The following is a 23,829-nucleotide window of genomic DNA, read 5'->3' as shown; positions in this document are numbered from 1 at the left end:
CATCTTATTTAACAAGAATAAAAATTTCCTGAACAGATATTCTTGTTACTAAATTAAATGAGTCTTATACTAAACTCCATTTTTCCAAAGAAGTAAAATTCTGAACCTTTAATAACATTTAAGATGGAGAAGTTTTACATGCAAAATTCCGTATGTTTAGGTAAATTTGGATGTTTTACAGTATGGATCAAATTGTTTTAGCAGTATTTATAGATAATGTATATCTTATTCTGAAAATTAAATTTCTGTGGCATATTCAGGCTTTATTAATTGAATGTCAAGAGAATATGTTTTTTAAAATAAACAGATGTCAAGAACTCATCAAATCCACAGGGCAATAGAAAGTTAGCCTTCATTTTCTTCCGATTTGTCACATTCATTCATGTGTACTGGGAGACTGCGAAGTGTTGGGAATAATATTGTGTTGTGAAGATATGATTCTGACCTAGTATGGACCCAGTATTGATCCTCATAGACTTTACAGCTAAACAATGTAGAGAGATAAAAATAGCAATGATTAAATGAAGATGATATGTGAAAAATCTAACAGCATGCAAGGGAGATAAAAAATTAAGTGAGGAATCTACTTCGGTGATGGGGGTCAATGTCTTTTAGTAGAGACCTAAAGGTGCTAGGCTTGGAAAATGTTAAAGTAAAGGTTATTCTCAGGAAGAACACAGAACACAAGTCAAAAGATCCAAAGATAGAAAATAAATTTAAATTAGTGTCATTCAAACAGTGAGAGGAGCCTGGTGTGTCTGTAGCCAGAAAGTAAGAGGAAGTCTCTCTCAGAATTTGGTGGGGTGGTGAGGAGAGGTCAGGTCATATAAGGCCTTTGGAGTCCTGCAAAGGAAGTTGGATTATTCTCTTAATGAACCTGGAAGTCCCTGGAGTTCTTTAAGCAGCAATATTGACTACGTGGCTTAGGTGTGAATATAATCCATCTGGCTGGCCTACAAAAGAAAGCTTAGGAAAGAAGGTGTTTCCAATACTGGGAATAAGGACCCCAGTGAGGAAGCTTTCTCTTTCTGGGGGGTAGGGCTGGCTGTCCATTAAGTAGATGATCGCTTGGAATAAGTTGGTAGATATGGCAAATATTGATATAAGTGGGTAAAGTAGATATATTTCAAAGGCTTAATTTGACAATTGCTATTAGAGTGGTCAATTAGATAAAATTAGTGGTAAATTATAGTGAAAGTAAAATTTACTGATTCCCATTTTGAGAAACTGAGCAAAGATGATGTTATTTATAGGTAGGGAGAACTGTGTAATTCCTTGTCCTCATGTGGCCTACTCTAGTGGAAAAGACAGGAAATAAGTAAGAGAAATAAGTAAAATATAGAATTCTCAGATGGTGCTATAAGTACTAGAAAGCTCAAACTGTCATAAAGTAATATGAATTGCTATAGAGTAATATATTATCTCAGTACTAACCTGGGTAGCTGAGAAGATGATATCTGAACACTGACTGTAAGTGGGTAAGAGCAAAAGCTGCACTTGGTAGGGTCTTGTGAGAAAGAACTCCAGGTGCACTCATGCTAAGCATGGGCAGCAGAGTCGCCGCAATGAAATTTCAGAGGACTGAGATGGTAGAAGATTAGTGGGGGCCGACGCTGCGGCTCACTAGGCTAATCCTCCACCTTGCGGTGCGGGCACACCGGGTTCTAGTCCTGGTCGGGGCACCAGATTCTGTCCCGGTTGCCCCTCTTCCAGGCTAGCTCTCTGCTGTGGCCAGGGAGTGCAGTGGAGGATGGCCCAGGTGCTTGGGCCCTGCACCCCATGGGAGACCAGGATAAGTACCTGGCTCCTGCCATCGGATCAGCGCGGTGTGCTGGCCGCAGCTCGCTGGCTGTGGCGGCCATTGGAGGGTGAACCAACGGCAAAGGAAGACCTTTCTCTCTGTCTCTCTCTCTCACTGTCCACTCTGTCTGTCAAAAAAAAAAAAAAAAAAAAAAAAAAAAAGAGAGAGAGAGAGCAGTGGGATAGCAGGATGAGGATGGGTAAAGCCTGCAGGCTGGTAAGGACTGTGCTGTTACTCTGAGTCAGATGAGAAGTCATTGGAGGAATTTTAGCAGTGGGAGGTCCTGACATGACTCATTTTCTCATTTTAAGGCTCACCTTGGCTGTTGTGTTGAGAACTCCTGGTTGGAGGTCAGGACAGCTGTGGAGAAGTTTTTCAGAACAAACGAGACAACAGGTGATGGACACTTAGACCCAGCTGGTAGCAGAGAAGTTTGTAAATTTCTAGAAATAAATAGCTTCTGGCTATATTTTGAAGTTGGATTCAACTGACAACAGCTAGCATGTGGGATGCCAGGGCTGACTCCAAAGCTTTTGACTTGACACTCAGGAAAATGGATTTGTCAAGACTGTGGTGGAAGCTGATTAGGGTATAAAAGAACAATTTGTGTGTGGTATGTTAACTTGAGATGCCTACTAGGTATCACGTGGAGATGAGCCTGGGTATTTAAAGCTGAAGACTAAAGAGAATATCAGGGGGATTAAGGGCAGTAAAGAAGAGTTACAGGTGTTGAGCTCTGGTGTCTCCAGTGTTAGGGATGGGAAGAGAGGTGAAGGAATCTTTGCTCCGGGGAGACTGAAGAGTGGCCCGTTAGGCTTTGAGTAGGGACATTGAGAGAGTATAATTAAAGTTAAAAAATGTTAAATAAACAAAAAAGTTTCAGAAAGGAGGATTGATCGGTTAAGTCAACTTCTCCCAACAAATCAAAAAAAATATGTACTTAAAATTTATTTATCAATGTGTGCATCTTCAGTGATTTTGACAAGAGTTTTGGTGATATGATGAGTGTGAATGTGTGAATGACTGAATGTGTTCGAGAGAGAATGGGAGAAGTCATTTTCTGGACATTTGTATAAAGGAAAAGAGAAACGGCATAGTAAAGGGAAGCAGGTAGAATTGAAACAGCTTTTTAAAAAAATTGGAAAAATTGGATTACTTTTTAAGTTGGTAGGAGAAATGCTTTGCATGGAGAAAAGCTATGCTATGACAGAAGGTATTTTAGTGGATCCTGATCATGAAAACCAGAGTAGACTAGATAATGAAATCAATAGGAAGGGAAGGATTAGAAGCAGTGTATACAGACTCTTTTTCAGAAGTTTAAATATGACAGGGAGGAGAAAGAGGGAGGACTGCCTTTTTATAAGACTGCAAATATAAGTGCACTTGAAAAAGTTTGTAGAAAACTTGAGTTAGAAGATAAGTTTATTTTTGTGCAACAATTTTTTGAAATACAAGTATAGTTTTTTCATCATACACATTTCCATGAGGTTTTTGAAGACCCCCTCATAGAGTTAAATTACTGTGTACTACTGAGAATAATCTAGTTGGAGTTGATTTAATATGAAAGTGGAGGGAAGAGAAAGCTGAAAGTAAGGTGTCTTTGAGAACACAAAGAATATGCAATACAGAATGCAAATTCATTTTCTTATGCTCTATGTAATATATAAAAAGTTGTGCTATCATATATTTACATTTATTTAGGATAATGATGCGCAAAATGCATTTAGAGTTTCCTGAAATAGGCACTGTAAGACATAGATCATAGGATATTGTACACTGGTAGATATTTAGGTAATACATCACTGAGTTATTAGATTCTTTTAGATGGAAAAATACATCAGCTTGCATTTGTGTATCATTAAAGATTGCTGCCTTATACTCTGATACTTTTTAGGTGCTCAGAATTGAATTCTGGGTAAATAATCCTTGGTTCATGAGACATTCTCATCATTGGCCCACATATACCTTCTTTTCATCCATCCATTTATCCATTAAAATATAATAAGCATACCAGTAAAATCACCCATCAGCACAAAAAGTAAGACTTTGACAACAACTTTTATTCTAGTGTGTGCTTCCCCCATCCTACCTTGCTGTCTTCCTTACCTAAAGTAATCTCCCTTTTGATTCTTTTTGAAATTATTTAACAAGATTTCTCTGTATTTCATTTCAGGTCATCTTTAGTTTTTAAAGTGTGCTTAAAATATTTGCTTGTTTTGGGCCTGCTATATATAATCTTTTGATGCTTTTTTTACTTAGTTGCATGCTGCTAAGATTCATTCTGTTGATGTTGCTAGATCGTTCATATTAACTACCGTGTGATATTCCCATAGCACAAGAATCAGTTTATTCTCTGCTCTGTTGGCAGTAGGCTTTTTGCTTGCTTCCAACATTATATTGCTTTGAATATTCTGGCCCAAATTCCCTGCTGTAAATGTGCAAGAGTTTCTTTTGCATATATCTCCAGGAATGGATTTTTCTGGATCCTAGTGTAAGTGGGAGTTCTACTTGACAAGATAATGCCAAACTGTTTTCCATGGTTAGTTTACAAAATCAAACACCCTTTACACAATGGACATGCGATTTAGGATCCATGTATACTTTAAAACTGTAGAGAGTTGAATATATGTGTGTAGGTGTATGTACACAGTGAAAGACTTCAAATGATGTTTTATTGTGTAGTTATTTTAATTTTTTTGTTTTTCTAATGTGGTTGAACATGTTTTCAAATATCTATTGGCCTGAAGTATTTCTCTTCTAAGAATTACTTATTTTCATTGTTTTATGATTTCCTTATTTATTGTGTGGCTTATATTATTTACAAAGTAGACTGGGATTGATAGCAGAACCATATGATTTAGATTTCAGTAAACTTTAATGTCTTCTAAGTAGAAGAAACTTTCAGGACTCAATGTTTTCTGTTTTCTCAATGATATCAGTAGATGTCTATTTTAATGTTTTTGTTAATGACAGCACATTTTGAGATTTCTTTACATATTTTGCTTAGAGTTCTAGTTGTAGCTCTTACGTATTATAAGTCTCTTCATTTTTGGAGACATGTTGCTGGAGTTCTGTAAGGTGTAGGTGGATGAATGATGTAAGTAGCTAAAAAACATTCTGGTTTTCAAGTTTCCTCAAGTCCATAGCTGGAGAGAGTGGCGATGTGGAGAGAGTGGCGATGTGGAGAGAGCAAGGATTGACTAGTTTCAAGATCAGGTCTTTCTCATAATGTAACAGCAAATTGGACATGATTTTTGAAATAAAATGAAAATAGGTACCCTGTAACCAGGTCTATACAGCCAAAATAAAATAAACAGTTGGAAATTTTCTGATACATTGCTGACTGCTTTCCTACTTAACTGGCAAGTTAGCTTCATCCATTAGAGGAGGCTGTTTCCCTGAACTGGTCTTGCTAGTCTTAGCTCTTTCTCCCAAAGACTGTTGAAGATCACCTTGTTTGCCTTATGGACCATCCACTATATTTTGAGAATTAAAGTAAACCTATTTCTCCATAATCAAAGAAGTAAGATTTTAATATAAGAGATGTCTTCTATATTAGATGAGTCCATATAAAATTATGGGAAGAAGTCCTTCCCAACAGGTTCAAAATGATCTAGTTTTATTATTATTTTTAACTTTTATTTAATGAATATAAATTTCCGAAGTATGACTTATGGATTACAATGGCTTCCCCCCCATACCGTCCCTCCCACCCACAACCCTCCCCTTTCCCACTCCCTCTCCCCTTCCATTCACATCAAGATTCATTTTCGATTATCTTAATATACAGAAGATCAGCTTAGTATACATTAAGTAAGGATTTCAACAGTTTGCTCCCACACAGAAACATAAAGTGAAAAATAATAGATGATTTTTTTTAAATGATGATGAAATCAGATCAGACCTATTGTCATGTTTAATCCCAGTGAGAGTCAAGTTGGGAATTGATAATTTCTTTCTTTTTTTTTTTTTTTTTACAGAAGATCAGTTTAGTATGCATTAAGTAAAGATTTCAACAGTTTGTACCCCCATAGAAACACAAAGTGAAATATACTGTTTGAGTACTCGTTATAGCATTAAATCTCAATGCACAGCACATTAAGGACAGAGATCCTACATGAGGAGTAAGTGCACAGTGACTCCTGTTGTTGACTTTACCAATTGACACTCCTGTCTATGGCATCAGTAATCTCCCTATGCTCCAGTCACAAAAGATCTCTGTGAGTGAGATCCCAGTGGAAAGAACAGGTCTTCAAAGAAGGAGGTACCTTTCTCTGAAGGGAGGAGAGAACCTCCACTTTGACTATGACCTTGTCTAAACAAGATAAGAGTCGGAGAACTCAGAGGGCTTCCATAGCCTTGGAAACTCATGACTGGAGCATAGTTTTATTATTTCTATGTAATCATGCTCTTACTAAGGTTGATTTCAACACCCTAAACAATAGTATTAGAGGAAGTGTTTAAAAATTATTCTTAATTGCTTAGTGACCATTCTTCTTCTTCCTTTTTTTTTGACAGGCAGAGTTAGGCAGTGAGAGAAAGAAAGAGAGACAGAGCCGGCGCCGTGGCTCAATAGGCTAATCCTCCACCTTGCGGCGCCGGCACACCGGGTTCTAGTCCCGGTTGGGGCGCCGGATTCTGTCCCGGTTGCCCCTCTTCCAGGCCAGCTCTCTGCTATGGCCAGGGAGTGCAGTGGAGGATGGCCCAGGTGCTTGGGCCCTGCACCCCATGGGAGACCAGGAAAAGCACCTGGCTCCTGGCTCCTGCCAGGATCAGCGCGGTGCGCCGGCTGCAGCGGCGGCCATTGGAGGGTGAACCAACGGCCAAGGAAGACCTTTCTCTCTCTGTCTCTCTCTCTCACTGTCCACTCTGCCTGTCAAAAAAAAAAAAAAAAAAAAAAAAAAAAAAAAGAGAGACAGAGAGAAAGGTCTTCCTTCCATTGGTTCACTCACCAAATGGCCACTATGGCTGGTGCACTGCGCCGATCCAAAGCCAGGAGCCAGGTGCTTTCTCCTGGTCTCCCATGCGGGTTCAGGGCCCAAGCACTTGAGCCATCCTCCACTGCCTTCCCAGGCCACAGCAGAGAGCTGGACTGGAAGAGGAGCAACCGGAACAGAATCCAGGGTGCCTGTGCTGCAGGCTGAGGATTAGCCAAGTGAGCCACGGCGCCGGCCAACCATTATTCTTTGATAACTAATTTATTACAAATCTTTACACTTAAAGCCTGAGATTGGTTCTAGGAGAGGATACACATATAAATAAGACATAATTTCTACTTTCATGGGAAATATTTTTAGGTTAACTGATTAGCAAATGAATCACACTAAGTTTTCCCTGGGAGGGTGCTTAAAGTCACTACTGGAATGATATTAGGATCACCATTAAATAGATAGCTATTCAGCACCTAGTTTGGACTTTATCCACTGTTAAGGGTAGAATCAAAGAGGCTATAATTAGAATGAGAGTAAAGCCATAAAAGGAGCAGAGTTTAGAAAATTTATGAACAAAATGGGAAATATATATAGAGCATGCTATATGCGAAACACAAAAGTCCACATTTACTTAAGCAGCCAATTATTGACTTGTTATTTTACGGTATAATTTAGTGTATAGCTAGAACACACATTTTTTGTAAAAGTTTTGTTTATTTGAGAGGCAGAGTTACAGACACACACACACACACACACACACAGAGTGAGAGTCAGAGAAAGAGAATTCTTCCATCTTCTGGTTCACTCCCCAAATGGCCATAATGGCTGGAACTGCACCAGTCCAAAGTCAGGAGCCAGGAGCCTCTTCCAGGTTTCCCACATGGATGCAGAGAACCAAGCACTTGGGCCATCTTCCACTGCTTTCCCAGGCCAGAAGCAGAGAGCTGGATTGGAAGAAGAGCAGCTGGGACACAAACCTGTTCCCATATGAGATTGCTAATGCTGCAGTTAGAGGCTTAGCTTACTATACCACAGCGCTGGCCCTGCTAGAAGACACTTTTAAGATCAGTATAAGGGAATTAGAATTTTGGCTGTGTCACACAATATTTGACCTATAGAAGCCCAGTGTCCAGATCTTTGAAATTCTCATGATAATAGCACCTTCTGAGTGTGGTGTGAGGATTAAATGAAGTAGCAATGGTGGGGAGCCTGGTATCCTGTCTTCAATATCTACCAGTTATAGTATCTCTGCTTCTTATTCATTGGGAGAAGCCTATCATCTGTGGACAGTTGCACGCAAGTCTGCCCTTTGATCTCCACTGTCACATCCTTCGTCTGGATCACCATTCTTCCAACATCACTGGGATAATAGTCCTTTATCTACTTTTGTCTTCCTGTAATTTATTTTCCACATATTTGCTGGAATGATTTTAGAAAAAACACATAATTCAACCATATAATTCAAGCTGTCAGTGGTCTACTGATGACCCTGGGATACAAATCAAACTTCTTACCATAGCCTATAAACAAAGGTAGAGCTAGACTGAATATCAGAGGAAAACCAGGAGGAAAAAAAGAGCATATGAAAAATGATTAATCTCTGTATTCTTTTGCTAGGGCTTCCATAACAAAGTAACATAATGGATGCTTAAATATAAAATTAATGTTTTATAATTGTTTTTAAAAATTAATTTGAAAGAAAGTTTCAGAGAGACATACACACAGAGAGAGGCAGAGAGAGAGACAGAGAAGAGACAGAGAGGGATAGAAAGAGAGATCTTTCATTTCTGGTTCACCCTCCCAATGCCTGAAACAGCGAGGTCTGGGTCAGGCCAAAGCCAGGAGCCAGGAATTTCATCTGGGTCGGTCTCATGGGTGGTAGGGCCCTAAGTACTAAGCCATCATTCATTGCCTTCCCAGGTGCATGGGCATGAAGTCAAATCTGAAGCTTATCTGCTGTATTCTGTTATGGGATGTGGGTATTCCAAGTTGTGGCTCACACAGCTGCACCACAACACAGTTCTAGGAGCATTAAGGTGTCATCCAGTTTGGTTTCTTTTGTGACCTTTCTCCTTGGATTGCAGCTGGCCTTCTTTTTTTCTAAGTGTCTGTGTCCCAGTCACCTCTTCTTGTAGGGATAGCAGTATATTGGAGTAGATCCATCCTAGTGACGTTGTTATAGCTTAATTATCACTTAAAATCCCCTGCTTCCAATTATGGTCACATTGCAATGTTCTGAGAATTTGGATTTCAGCATATGAATTTGGAGGAAATGTAATTTAGCTGTCACCTCTTTATGCATCTCCCTGTCTTTCACTGGCATTTCTACAAGTTTTTCTCCATGTAGTTTTAGCAATGATCACCATAAACATGTATCATAAATATGTCGCTTAAAAGATGCCAGGGCTCAGGAAGGGTGCTGTGTCCACTGCATCCTGGCTTCCATTCTGTCTTCGTGGCTTTCATTTCTTATCATTTTCTTCTTCACTTGCTTTGCTTCAGTTCTACTAGCCTCTTTTCTAGAAAGTTTCTGAATACACTAAACTCCTTTTGCTGCCTCTGGCCTTTTCCCCTTGTAATTCTCTCCAACTTAGTTCTAGCTCTCCCAATGGCTCATGCTCATCTTTAAAGTTTCTGTTTAAAAGTCATTGCCCATATCTCACATTGGAATGGTAAGGTTGGATAACTGTTTCTGATACATGACACCTATGCTTGGCTCCTGGTTCCAACTTGCTGTTAATGGAACTCTAAGAGGCAGCCTCAATAACTCAAGTAATTGGGGTTCATGCTACCAATGCAGGAAGCCTGGATTGAGTTCCTGATTCCATTCTTCTGCTTTGGCTTCATAGTCACAGCCATCCTGGGAATCCGTCAATGGGGACTTTCTCCTCCCCCGGCCCAAATAAATTTTTAGTCACTGCTCTGAAGAATTAACTAACCAAATCAGGAGTGCTCCCTCTTTTCTTTTACTGTCTTACAAAACTGGTTTTTTATCCTCTTAGAAATTGTAGCATTCTGTCATTTGATTTGTTTCTTTACTATTTATACTCTTTTTTTAAACTTTTATTTAATGAATAGAAATTTCCAAAGTACGGCTTATGGATTACAATGGCTTCCCCCCCATAACGTCCCTCCCACCCGCAACCCTCCCCTTTCCCATTCCCTCTCCCCTTCCATTCACATGAGGATTCATTTTCGATTCTCTTTATATACACTTTTAACATTTTGAAGCAGGGACCTTGGCAGTCTTGTTTACCACTAAAGCATCAGGACCTTACATGGAACCTGGCATACATCTGGGGCTCACTCAATGAAAATTTATTAAATGAGTGTCCCAATGAAAACCCAAACTAATCATGTTTTCAGGATCTAAAACTCAAGGATCTATGTTGTAATTATGTTAAGAAGTTATGGAACAATGTCATAAATACCAAGGTTATAACTGAACACAAAGCATTTTTCAAAAATCATTGAAAACACTGTTATGTAAGAATTTGACAATGCCTGTTATCATTATTATAGAATCACTATAACTACAAGAATTAATATACAGTCATACTTTTTTATTTATTTTTACTGTTATTTTTCAGAATTTCTCTGCAATTGTTTTTTATTTTTATTTTTAATTTTATTTTATTTTATTTTATTTTATTGACAGGCAGAATGGACAGTGAGAGAGAGAGACAGAGAGAAAGGTCTTCCTTTGCCATTGGTTCACCCTCCAATGGCCGCCGCACTGCGGCCGGCACACCGCGCTGATCCGATGGCAGGAGTCAGGTGCTTCTCCTGGTCTCCCATGGGGTACAGGGCCCAAGCACTTGGGCCATCCTCCACTGCACTCTCAGGCCACAGCAGAGAGGTAGCCTGGAAGAGGGGCAACCGGGACAGAATCCGGCGCCCCGACCGGGACTAGAACCTGGTGTGCCAGCGCCGCAAGGCGGAGGATTAGCCTAGTGAGCCGTGGCACCGGTACAGTCACACATTTTTAAAAATATTTAGTTATTTATTTTCAGGGCAGAGCTACAGAGAAAGAGGGAGAGACAGAAAGACACAGATATCTTCCATACACTGGTTCACTCCCCAAATGGCTACAACAGACAGGGCTGGGTCAGGCCACAGCCAGCAGCCAGGAGCTTCTTCCAGGTCTCCCATGGGTGCAGGGGTCCAAGCACTCAGGCCATCTTCTTCTGCTTTCCCAGGTGCATTAGTAGGGAGCTGGATTGGAAGTGGAGCAGCAAGGTCTTGAACTGGTACCCATATGGGATGCTAGTGATGCAGGTGGTGGCTTTACCTGCTTTGCCACAACAACTGGCCCCCAGTCATACATCTTAAAATAAACTTACAAAGGAAATTATTGGCTTGGCCTACTTCCTCTTTCTCCTAGGATTCCCCTCCTTGAAACACCTATGGCATTAATATTTTATAAGATGCAGTATTGTAAATATTAATCTAGAAAACAGGTGAACACTGTGTGTAAACTAAAGTTAACAGTCTTCCCTAAGAATGTGTTAGAAATGAAAATTGTGATACTCTACCTTAAACCTTCTAAATTAGCCAATCTAGGGGCAGCATCCAGCAACCTGTGCTATAATAAGCCCTCTGGGAGCTACTTATGTAGTTGGAGTTATTCTCACACTTTAGTTAGTTGAAAGTGTGAGAATAACTTCCTAAACTGATCTTCAAACTAACTTTTTAAAAAAGATTTATTTATTTATTCAAAAGTCAGAGTGACACAGAGAGAGGAGAGGCAGAGAGAGAGAGAGGTCTTCCATCCAGTGGTTCACTCCCCAATTGGCCGCAAGGGCCGGAGTTGCCCTGATCCAAAACCAGGAGCCAGGAGCTTCTTCTGGGTCTCCCACGTGGGTTCAGGGGCCCAAGGACTTGGGCCGTCTTCTACTGCATTCCCAGGCCATAGCAGAGAGCTGGATAGGAGGTGGAGCAGCTGGGTCCTAAACTGGCACCCATATGGGATGCTTGCTCTGTTGGCCAGGGCTTCAACCCTCTAGTCCACAGTACCGGCCCCCAAACTAACTTTTGATTTCATGAAAATCTTGTCAAATAGGCCAGTTGTCAGGATGTAGGCAACCTTAATTGTTCTGAGCAACTTATCTCCTGTTGCCATGGCTCAGTGATATGAAGATAGTTCAAAAGTTCATGAGAAAATAGAATTATAAATTAAGTTGTTTTCATGAAATTAATTCATAGCTTTTTCATAATACACATTTCCATGAACTTTCTGAAGAAAGTTTTTATTTCTGCTCTTTAATGCTTTCACAGTTATCTTTAGAAATCTAACAAAGTGATTGCTCCCACTCTTGAATCCATTTGAGTAAAATTTCATTCTTCTGGGGTTCAATATACATTCTCTGCTTCCTGGATTACCCAATTGTTGCTGGACCAAACAATTTAGCTCCAATGAACTTACTACTACTATTTCTGTTGCTTCCAATTTTTCATTTCAATTAAAATTTAGTAAACTTACGTGCTTTCCAGAGATATGACATTTTAAAAATGAAAACTGGATAGATTAGGCTGATTTATACTTTTTATCTCACTGTACTTCCAAAGGCTGTAGTAATATTTTTTTTCTTACAATACTTATTCAATAAAAAAATTTGTCATTTTCCCTCCAGCTATCTTTCCTTAGATGGCTCAATATTCATTCACCTTTTAGAGTGAGAAATACACAGTTTCATTTTTATGAGAATAACTTCAGAGCTAGGTCATTAAGCTGTACCAACTACTTTTTGCCTTTTTTGGCATAAATGTAATTTCCTAACCAATATCCAGGGGAGATATATCATCTTGATAGCAGATGTTATTTTGATCACTTGTGGAGTATTTAGCCCCGGGCCATACAATATTATAAATCATCATTTAAGGAAATAATGTGCAAGGGGGCAACTATTTTTCTATTTTTATTAATAATAAAATGCTATATTATCTATAATAACTACTGCCATTATTGAGCATATCAAGTTCTGATGATAGGATGTGTGACTTAACATTGAGGTTACTTCAAAAAGTTCATAGAGAATTGAATTAAAAACTAAATATCTAGAAACTTAATACTCATTAAAATCATCTTTACCTGGGAGGATACTTGATCAAGGTCATACAACTAGAGGTGTTAGAGCCAAATTTGAACTCCAAAATCCCAGATTTTTCAGCATCATGCTAAACCCAGATTGGGGCAGTGATCTTTATTAGCTAAAACGTTACCATGGTGCCATCTTTGTTTTCTTCCAAAATACCCACATAGCTGTTCAAGAACCAGTCTTATTTAGACATAGAAAAGAGTCTCAGTTGTGACAATTATCAGAAGCCAAACAAAACTGATATGGAATGAATAGTTTCATGGGAGAATGACCTCACTCAGCATCTTACTTCAGCAGCATCATTTTGTCTCTATCAAAATGTTGCCCAACAGGTGTGATTGCTGTTACCGAGGGCTCAAGTGACTTGCCCAACATCACACAGCAGTAAGTGGCAGAGCACGAATAGGTGTGACTTTAAAGAGAGCTGTCTTTGCTCCCAATCACCAGTGGATGGTGAGCCTGTTGTTACAGATGACAGGGATCATTCTTGAAGTCATCTACCAGTACCCTCAACTCTCCAAAGATGCATTCCTTACAGTTTATGGTTTTTCTTCTCTTCGCTTCTGTGGCCACATTTCCTCTTTTAACAGCTCACTTCTTTAGGGGCCAATCCATGATGGGCTCTAAAAAAATCACAGAGACTGAAAGCTTTTGTGTATCTGCACTGCCTGTTGTAACAGTGCCCAGGGGTGATCTATCTTTGAAGAAACAAGGTTCCTGGTAAGTAATTGGGGTTTCTCTTTTCCTTTATGTAAGCACTATTTTCCAGTTTTGTTACGCTTTGGTCTACATTTTTTTTTAGAGATTCATTAGCTCACTGAAAACATAAAATGCTAATAAAAACATGATATGTTGTATCTGTATTTATTCTTTAATTAACTAACTCTCCTAGTCTGTAAAAAAGATAATTATTTTTCACACTTATTTACTTCAAACCTACTAGGTCCTGTTACAGAAGTAAAAACTGACATATATGTCACCAGCTTTGGACCTGTTTCTGATGTTGAAATGGTAGGTATTTGGGAAATTTAATTTACCTTTTGAGATTTGAAGAAAATATGCCAGAAAAGGAGGCAATTAATATTTATTTTCTCATCAGTCAGCACAAAGCTGGAAAGCCAAAAGAGTGGCCTACTCTACTAAATGGTAATAAAGAATTAGACACTGAATTTGCCTTTCAGCTCTAACATTTCAGTATTTGTTGATTTGGAGTTATTCTCAACAGAAGGAACATTTTTACTAATCCCCATTGCACAAACTGTGTGTAGTGTTTTGCCTGTGTGTAGTGTTTTGCTTGTGTGCTTCCTTGTTTTTTTTTTTTTTTTTAGAAAACTGTGGAGGACAAAATTATAATTAGTTTTCTTATAAAATAATTGTATACAATGTACTGTAGTACTAATTGCAAATAGTACTTCATGTCAGCCCAATTATTTGCTACTTACCACTATCCTACTCTCCCACCCCTCTCTCATGCTTAAAGAGCTTAAAAAACCAGAAATGATTCAAGAAAAATTCATCCATTCAGTTATACTATAATATTAAATATATTTATTGTCCATGATAAAGAACCACTTTATTTTTTCCCCTTGACCTTAGGCTATTGGTGATGTGAAATCCTTGGGTTATTTGACTAATGTTAATAACCTTTGTGAAAATAAAATTAATCTTTTACATAGTTTATTTTGTCTTAAAGAAATGCCTTCAATTTTATGATTAATTATGCAATGATATTTGTTACACATTTGACTGATTTTTGCTATCTGGTCTAAAGTAAAGCACAACTGTAATTACCGGTGCTGGCAGTTTCATTTAATTATAGTAATTATTCTTGAATGATTAATATGTGTGGTAATTTATTTCTTACGAATGTGGAAGACAAAGGTACTAAAATGGACATAATATATTCTAATTGCTGAGAGTATTTTTGCTCCATTGATTTAAGTTCATTTCCTCTCCTGTTAATTTCATTTGGGACAGGCATTTTTTGAGTTGGAAAGAGGCTAGCACTTGCATTCTTTCTGTATATTTATATGTAGTCATCTGTGATTTGAGCATATCACAAACTGATTTCCTTAGGAATACACAATGGATGTATTCTTCAGACAGACATGGATTGACAAAAGACTCAAATATGATGGCCCTATTGAAATCTTGAGATTGAATAATATGATGGTAACAAAAGTGTGGACCCCTGATACTTTCTTCAGGAATGGAAAGAAATCTGTTTCACATAATATGACAGCTCCAAATAAGCTTTTTAGAATTATGAGAAATGGCACTATTTTGTATACAATGAGGTAATCTTTTCTTTTTCCTTCTTTCCATTTTATCCTGTTTTCCTTCAACTCCTCCCTCCCTTCCTTCTTCCTCTCCTTTCCATTTTAAGGAGTTATAAAATTATTAAGAAAAGATTGATTTTATTTAATTGCATTTTTCCATCATAGACTCACCATAAGTGCGGAGTGTCCCATGAGATTGGTGGATTTTCCCATGGATGGTCATGCTTGCCCTTTGAAATTTGGGAGTTGTAAGTTACAATAAGAATATTGTTAGAAATTGTGATTACCTCATGCAAACTAATAATATTATATAAACATATGATTTTTTCATGATCCAACAGTTAAGTCGTGTCCAAGACAAAATTGACAGTATGAAGTTTGATTTTTAGGAGACCACCTCTTTTCCTTCACAAAATAAGAAACCCACTTGTATACATAGTAGAGGTAAACAGAGTCATAATTAATAGTTGGTGGTCTGTGGTGACATTTAAGGACCTCTGAACTCCATGTACTGGTGATATGACATAGAAAGTTATTTTGACAACTTAAAAGTTTCCATTTCAAGCAGAGCCCTTTATATGGGAGTATTGGGAAAAAGCCAGAGAAGATTCAGAGCTTCCAGATAGGACATAGGTTAAAATAACGTAAGCAGCACTGTTGGAAGAGAAGTGTTTAAAGCCCCACAATCGCATAGAAGGTGTGGTCGGAGTTCATATTGCACTTATCTACCACATTCAAGAGCTTGGATTCTACCTAAACTCTAAGGAGCCTTGGAAAGTTTTACAAAGAGGCGTGGCATCCTCTGATTGACACTTCCACAGTTTCCCTTTAGCTTTTGCATGGAGTTTGGATTTTGGAAAGGCCAGAGTGCAGCACAGGAGAGTTAGAGGTGATGGGTTTTGTACACGTGAAGATGCAGTACATTAGAAGAGGATGGTCCCCTAGGAAGAGGACTGGACTAGATGAGTGAGGGAAATTTTGTAGAGTTGAAAGCAAGAGGATGAGCTGAACAAATCAGAAAATATGTATATACTATTCCCTTCCTCAAGCTCCCTTCTCTGAGGTGGTAGCAAAATGTGATTGCCTCTTCTAAGGTCAGCCTCAAGTATTTGATTCAATCAGAATCTAACAAAAATAGATGCTGGCTTTTACTATTGCTTTAGACTCTTAGTTGTACTGATTGTGAAACTGTGTCCTGCTGTTATCCTTGCTCCTCGCTTAACTTAATGAGGATCCATAGTCATCATTCTTTTTATAACCCCTGGTATTACAATATTCAGTGGGCTAACTTGAATCCAGAGATAAATCATTTGCTTCGTGACCAATGACTTAATGAGAGAAGATAAATCAGAAAAATACACAGATAGAGTGGTCTCATCCTGTCTAAAATTAAAATCCATTTGTGCTATAATAATTCAAATTTCATTTAAGACACTTCTTATTTAGAGGAAGTCTTTTGCATCTCTTATACCCTCTAGTTCTCATAGAAAGAGTGACTTGAAGATAGCTGGGGCTCAGGCAGTGTTTGTATAAAGCAAAGAAGTAAAGAAATCACATCTTGGAACATGGTGTTTTGGACTGGGGGTTAAGGAGTTGTACCCTACTCAGTGACTCAGGAAATAGGAAAATATTATTTCACTTCATTTATAATTCAGAGGAATAAGAAAGTTGAGCAAAGAGTTTATTCTAGGAAGGAAGGGTAGCAAAAAGAAGGATGCCTGATTTAAAATGTAATGGACAAGAACATAAAATACAGGGGTTTTAAATATGACAAAGCATGAATATACTTCAGGAGGTAAACACTGACACATAACTGTAAAGTGCTCAGTGGCAACAGGAGCCTCATAGCTTGTTTTGCAAGGTTGTTTGTAAAGAGAGTCTCCCTAGGTATCGGCTCCTTTGGTAGAATTAAAAGAATTTCACTGAGGACCTACTGTGCTCTAGCCATTTTCGGATGGTTTGAAGGAAGGGGGGTGGCACAACATTCATTTTGGTTCTTTTGAGCTATTTGTGTGCGAGCCAGACGATCTGTTCTGGGTAGTCTGGGAGGCAAGCAGCTGGTCTCCATTTGAACTGAACAATAGCAAATGGGCCTAAATTGCTGCTGGGAGGGATTTGTTGAAGATGGAAGGGAAAATGTACTGATTGTAAGAGTTTAAAGGTAGTGGAACTGGTTGTATAATTATATTCCCTGGAGAGTTTTACAAACAGCAATGCCAGTTGTCACTGTAGAATGGTTCCTAAATAGCCTGGATTTTGCCCAGAGGCAGAATCCAGAATAGGTGGCCCCTGGAGAGCTCTCCCACCAGTAGGATTTTTTTTCTGTTATGTCATTATAGGCAGCATCTGCTATGCTTCTAAATGGCAGAACTGCATCAGGATGGAAGATGTCAGTATTGATCGATCTTTGATGAGTTAGAGGTGAAAGAAGTAGGAGTTTGATAGTATTGTTCGGGGGTTTAACATATCTGTTTTTCAATGGCTTATCCTGTTAGCATGGAATCACACCTATAAAACTGATGCATATGGAAGACTGTAAATGTTTCAGTTTCAGTTTTCCCTCCCCCAACATTTTGGTGTAAAAGCAATTAATTCTGCTGATTTGTTAGACTATTTAATAGTCCAGTTTTTTAAATAATAGACATCTTTATAATGAATGACAAATGATAAATCAAAATGAATATCATTTGTATTTACTCAGTTTTTTTGGACATGTGTAATATTCTTACGTGTTGGACACCAGTGCTAATGAAAAGAGCACTGACTTGAACCATCTGTGCTCTCATTCAGATGCATATCCGAAGAGTGAGATGATCTACACCTGGACAAAAGGGCCAGAAAAGTCAGTCGAAGTGCCAAAGGAATCATCCAGCTTAGTTCAATATGACTTGATTGGGCAAACCGTATCAAGTGAAACTATCAAATCGATTACGGGTGAGATACTTAATGACTGAAGTCGACATGCTGCTTGGCATTAGCAGTAGAGTTGTGTCCTAACTTTTTCACTGAAATATCTAATGTTTTCAGGGAAACAACAAACATTTCCAGACAGCGTTGATGTACAAACTACAGCTCAGAATTTTATTCATTTATACAATCTTGCTTTAGTTTAAAATACATCCTACGGTGGTGAGACATGAAAAGTGACTTGGTTTTCATATTCAGAAATCAGAGGCAGTAATCAAATACATTAAAACTATTTTTAGCAAAAATATGTGGCAGAAAGTTTAGCCCTGTATTTTTTTTTTGGTGCTTTCCAAATTTCCTTTTTTTTTTCTTATTTTGCTCACTTTTATAGTGCCATCCTCTCCCTCTTTCCTCCAAAGTAAAGCAAAAATCTAAATTTTAATTATGAAAAATATTGATGGTATGCATTAAAGTGGTTACATGAGTAGATGGGTGGTTATAATTGATGATTCTTGGTCATTTTGGGGGGAATGTGAATGGAAATAATCATAGGACTTAGTTTTTTATCATTTTTGATGGGACAGTCAGCTGATTATAAACCTGTACCTTGTATACACATCATCAGGAAAAAATTACTTGATGATAGTTGTCTGTTATAACAAAATGCCATATACTGGATAGTGTTTATTTCTCAGAGTTCCGGAGGCTGGGAAATTCAAGACAGGGCACCAACAGATTCAGTGTCTGGTGGGAGTTCACATCTTGGTTTAGAAGTGGTGCTTTCTTGGTGTATCAGCACATGGGGACTCTCACATATGGGCTGGGGTGGGAGGTGGGGACGCTCACACAGGGTCTCTTTTTAAGGGCACCAATCCCATTCTTGAGGGCTTTGCTGTATGATCTAATCACTGCTGACAAAGCTCACCTCCTAAGACCACTGTGGATGATTAGATGTCAACCTATGAGTTCTGGTACAATGCAATATTTGGCCATCACAACAGTTAAAATTTATTCAGCAGTTAATGGCCTCTAATATGCACCATTCTAAATTTTTTCTCATATTTTAACTCATTAAATTCTCATAACTATCCCATGGCCTGTATACTATTACTATCTGCATTTCACAGGTTTGAGAAGGATATGAATACAATGTATTTTTATCTTGCTTGAGTCATTTAGCTAATAAATGGCAAAAAAAAAAAAAAAAACCACCAAAATTCAAACACAAACATCCTAACTTCTGCAGACCTTCTTAAAGGGTCTTGACTGTCAAATCAGAATGTTAAATTTGCATCAGTACAAAATGAGCAGTCATTACGTATCTGGAACAAAGAAAGACTGGAGGGGTTTTTGGTTTTGTTTTATGAAAAAAATGATCAAGCAGTGTTGTGAATGGGTTATGAATCTATAATAGTCAAATTCATAGGAACAACATTGTCAGGGACTGGGGACAGGGGTATAGGGTACAAGGAGTTGTTAGTCAAAGAGTGCCAAATTTCAACTGAAGAGGAGTTAGTTCTGGATTAGTGACTGGACAGCATAGTGCCTGTAGTTAACAACAACATATTGTATTCTTAAAATTGTCCTAAGTCTCCTCATCACAAACAAAAAATAATAAATAAGTAGGTGGAAAACCACTTTTTAGGTGGACAGGCTTTTGCCGTAGAGTATGGTGATGGTTTCACAGACGTGTATTTATCTCTGAAGTCATCCACTTGCATGCATTCAACATGCACAAAAATTTTATGTCCATCATACCTAAGTAAAGGGGGTTGACAATTAAAATAAAATATGGAAATTATTCTATGGGGAAACAAAATTAATATGTGAGTTTTTGTTATAAGGAAAAGAATTTAGCCTACTCCTTCCTGTATTAGAAACATTTTGTATAAATCTACACACCCTGTTATGAAGTCAGTGGTAGTGCATCTCTCTTCTAAATTCCCATGACTTTTGTCTTCACGACACCTGACACACTGTCATCATTTTGGGGAAAGCGTCTTCACATCAATTATGAAATGACACAGCAGCCTTTGCTTTTCATCTGTCCAGAAAAAGTGACTATTGAAAGATACTCATTTTCCTGTCTGTGAGATTTAAACTGAATCTGGAAGAACAGGAGTCTATAACTATGGTCACTGCTTCAGATGTACCAGTAATGAAGTTTATCAGCAGCTCCCAGACATCTTATCATTTGTTTCACTCATTAGCTTTTTTGGTTTTCATCTATATGCTAGTAAAACATGCTTGAACTGAAGGGTGTTATACAAGGCATATCTTTATGTTCTATGTGTCTATTTGTATTTTTCTAAATACAAATAAAACTAACATAACTTCTTGTGTGTGTGCATGTATGAAATATATATATATATATATATATATGAATGGCCTACATATCCATTTATATACATAACCTATAAAATTTTCTATGTTAATGAAATATATAGAGATCTTATTAATTTCCAAAATCAGGCTTTCCTTTTCCATATGTATGTTGTATGAATGTATGTTTAGTTCTCGAAAAATACTGAAAATGAAAGCTAATTGCTTTAGCACTATCAGACCTTCATGGTAGAGGAGGACATTTCAAGGGCTTTTGAAAATATAGCATTTAAAAAAAACTTACAGCCCAATTTAGTAAATTGTTTAGTCACTAAAAGAACGAAAATATTTTTCTATGCAATGATGTCAAATTTCATTTTCTGCCTACTTAGGAAACTGCATACTTTTTGTTTGTGTTGAAGTGAACTAATGTTCATTTATTTGCCCAGAATATTGTTTATTTAAAATATGACTATGAAGCTACTGTGTAATTGCCTGCAAGACCTGTAATGCCGTTTCTTCATGTTTCTTTGCAGGTGAATATATTGTTATGACGGTTTACTTCCACCTCAGACGGAAGATGGGCTATTTCATGATTCAGACGTATATTCCATGCATAATGACAGTGATTCTTTCTCAAGTGTCGTTCTGGATAAATAAGGAATCAGTTCCAGCTAGGACTGTATTTGGTAATTGTGATTCATTTCTTGGGTGCTTTTGTCCACATTAGATTTTGATCAGGATTCATGAGAATTACCCTTAGATAGTTAAAAAGATATAAAGGCTAATAGGTTAAGCTGTATGGAATGAAGACTCAAGTAAGCTCTCATTATTATCAGCCAATACAAAGTATTAAGGCTTGGGGAGGATATGAGCAATTGGCGCCTTTCTTGGGCTGTGCATAAGATATTTCTTCATAAGAACTAGGAAGTTGTAGACCACCTGTGAATGTAGATATGACTTCATTTTCGGGATATTCTTGGGCTCCTAACATAATGCTGTGTAATTGCATTAAAATTATATCTAGGTGTTAAAATGAACTGCACTGGGAGCTAAAATAAAACAAATAAAAGCTATGGCTGAATGAATATGAAAGCCTTAGAATAATTTGGCTTTTAATGAAGAGGAACAAAATGCAAATGGTTTAAATGCATTGAGTTGGAAAGTATTAAATACTTAGTTTATAAGTTCATTTTGTCCTCATTCAATATTTTTCTTTTTCTTTTTTTATAATTGCTTCTTACAGATAGTGTTCTAAATCCTGTGAAGTCCAGACAAACATGTTTAAAGTTTTTATAATGTTGATAAGTCTTACATGTCAGCCATACTTTTAAATAATGGAATTAATTATAATTATATCCATTTAAGTTAATATCTTTTTCCTTTTGCTGTTTATTGTGAGTAGCAAAAGCGTGGGATAAGAAGGTAAATGACCAGAATGACTATGGAATGGAGGCTTAGTCCTCACTATAGGTGGCAGTTTCTCTTTGCTTGCTATTTGGTGTAATCAAACTCAGGGTTTGATATTCCCTGTCACTCAGTAACTGAAGGAATGATGGAGAGAGGGAACTGGAGGTAGCAGGGGCTTTTCACCCTGCTTCTCATTCTTTCAGAGCTGCGATCAAGTCATCTTAGTATCCCTTGGTGGACCTGAAATACTCCTGCGAAGGTATTTTCTTCCTTACACAGCCACTCTTCCTGTAATCTTAGGATAATCCAAGGTGGAATCCTCTTGGAGAAACTCATAGGGAAACTCGGTGTGGAAGGCAGGCTGTGACCTCAGGAGGGCAGTGAGCTTGTGTAACAGTGCTGAGTACATCATAAATGATGAGGGTTTATTTTCTAACCTGCAACTCTACTGAACTGGTTTGTCAGTTCTTTTTTTTTTTTTTTTTTTTTTTTTTTTTGACAGGCAGAGTTAGACAGTGAGAGAGAGAGAGACAGAGAGAAAGGTCTTCCTTTTTCTGTTGGTTCATCCCCCAAATGGCTGCTACAGCTGGCGTGTTGCGGCTGGTGCACTGCGCCGATCCGAAGCCAGGAGCCAGGTGCTTCCTCCTGGTCTTCCATGCGGGTGCAGGGTCCAAGCACTTGGGCCATCCTCCACTGCCTTCCTGGGCCACAGCAGAGAGCTGGACTGGAAGAGGAGCAACCGGGACAGAATCCAGCGCCCAACCAGGACTAGAACCTGGGGTGCCGGCGCTGCAGGTGGAGGATTAACCTAGTGAGCCACGGCGCTGGCTGGTTTGTCAGTTCTAATCGGATTTTGGTGGGGTGTTTAGGTTTGACTATAATGTAAATTAAAAATATGTACCTCAAATACTCAGAATGAAAAGAATAAAGGAAGATAAGGGGAGAAAGGGATGTATTTTATTCTTAGAATTGTATCTAAGGACTACATTGAATCTATTCTCTTTGTATTAATGTCATATTAATGAGAATTGATAAGCATTGTGTTGTAATAATTACCATGCATTTGCTGTAATATATTAATAAATTCTTTCAAAAAATAAAACATGCACCCTTCAAAAATTATGAGGTTTAAATTAAATGCTAATAGTATATTGTGTATGTTGAATAAATTTAGCTATTGGATATAGAGGTGAAAATGAAAGAGAGAAAACAACAAATCTAAGCTTTGGGTACCAAAAGGTTGGAGTTTAAAACCCAAAAATATACCTTCTAGTGTGTACTACCAAACACTCTGCTAAGTCCTTGATGTTAATTAACTCATTTAACACACCAATCTTGAGTTCTTTTTAAAAAATATTTAATTGAGGGGCAGAGAGATAGAAATAGTGGAGAGAGAGGGAGAGGAGGAGAGAGAGAGAGAGATATAGAGATCGAGAGAGAGAGACCTCCCATATGTCCTCCTCAAAAAATGAAATCAATCCAGGCCTCCCATATGGGTGACAGGTGTCCAAGTACTTGAACCATCACCTTGTGCTTCATAGGGTGTGCATTAGTAGCAAGCTGCAATGGAGCAACTGTTTGAACTCAAACACTCTTATAGGATATGGGCATCATAAGTAGTGACTTAACTTCTAGGCCATGTGCCTACCCCTAATCTTGAGTCCTTACACATCATGTTCAGAGGAGCCTGACTAGATAGAAAATATCTGTGGAGGATGAGCATGAGATCGAAGTCCCTTAATTATTCCTATAAAATATTAATAATTTGGAAGCCATCATCATTAAAAAATAAAGTCCCTATTTCTATTAAGTTTTACAACTAAAAATAATCACTGTGCAAGTATTACCAGCTTTTTGCTAAGATCCTAAAAAAACTTCTAGAATAGAAAATATTGAGGGGCTGGCGCTGTGGCGCAGTGGGCTAACGCCTTGCCTTGAAGTGCCAGCATCCCCTATGGGCTCCGGTTCTAGTCCCGGCTGCTCCTCTTCCGAGCCAGCTCTCTGCTTTGGCCTGGGAAAGCAGCAGAAGATGGCCCAAGTTCTTGGGTCCCTGCACCCACATGGGGGACCTGGAAGAAGCT

General features: G+C 38.2%; 1 protein-coding gene across 3 annotated transcripts in view; it reads left to right on the top strand.

The window, feature by feature from the left end:
• GABRA4 (gamma-aminobutyric acid type A receptor subunit alpha4) overlaps window positions 1–23,829 on the top strand; it is a 75,873-nt gene that overhangs the window by 4,679 nt on the left and 47,365 nt on the right. For all 3 annotated transcript variants that reach the window (XM_002709416.6, XM_051831403.3, XM_089327193.1), the window contains 5 exons: window positions 13,774–13,841; window positions 14,907–15,127; window positions 15,275–15,357; window positions 17,900–18,043; window positions 20,875–21,027. In XM_002709416.6, the coding sequence (XP_002709462.1) occupies window positions 13,774–13,841; window positions 14,907–15,127; window positions 15,275–15,357; window positions 17,900–18,043; window positions 20,875–21,027 (669 nt within the window). The remainder of the gene's footprint in view (window positions 1–13,773; window positions 13,842–14,906; window positions 15,128–15,274; window positions 15,358–17,899; window positions 18,044–20,874; window positions 21,028–23,829) is intronic.

This window comes from Oryctolagus cuniculus, chromosome 2 (genome assembly GCF_051225735.1).
Source record: "Oryctolagus cuniculus isolate XC-2025 breed Fujian yellow rabbit chromosome 2, ASM5122573v1, whole genome shotgun sequence".
NCBI classification, from domain to species: domain Eukaryota; kingdom Metazoa; phylum Chordata; class Mammalia; order Lagomorpha; family Leporidae; genus Oryctolagus; species Oryctolagus cuniculus.
This window is presented reverse-complemented; position numbering and strand designations above follow the sequence as displayed.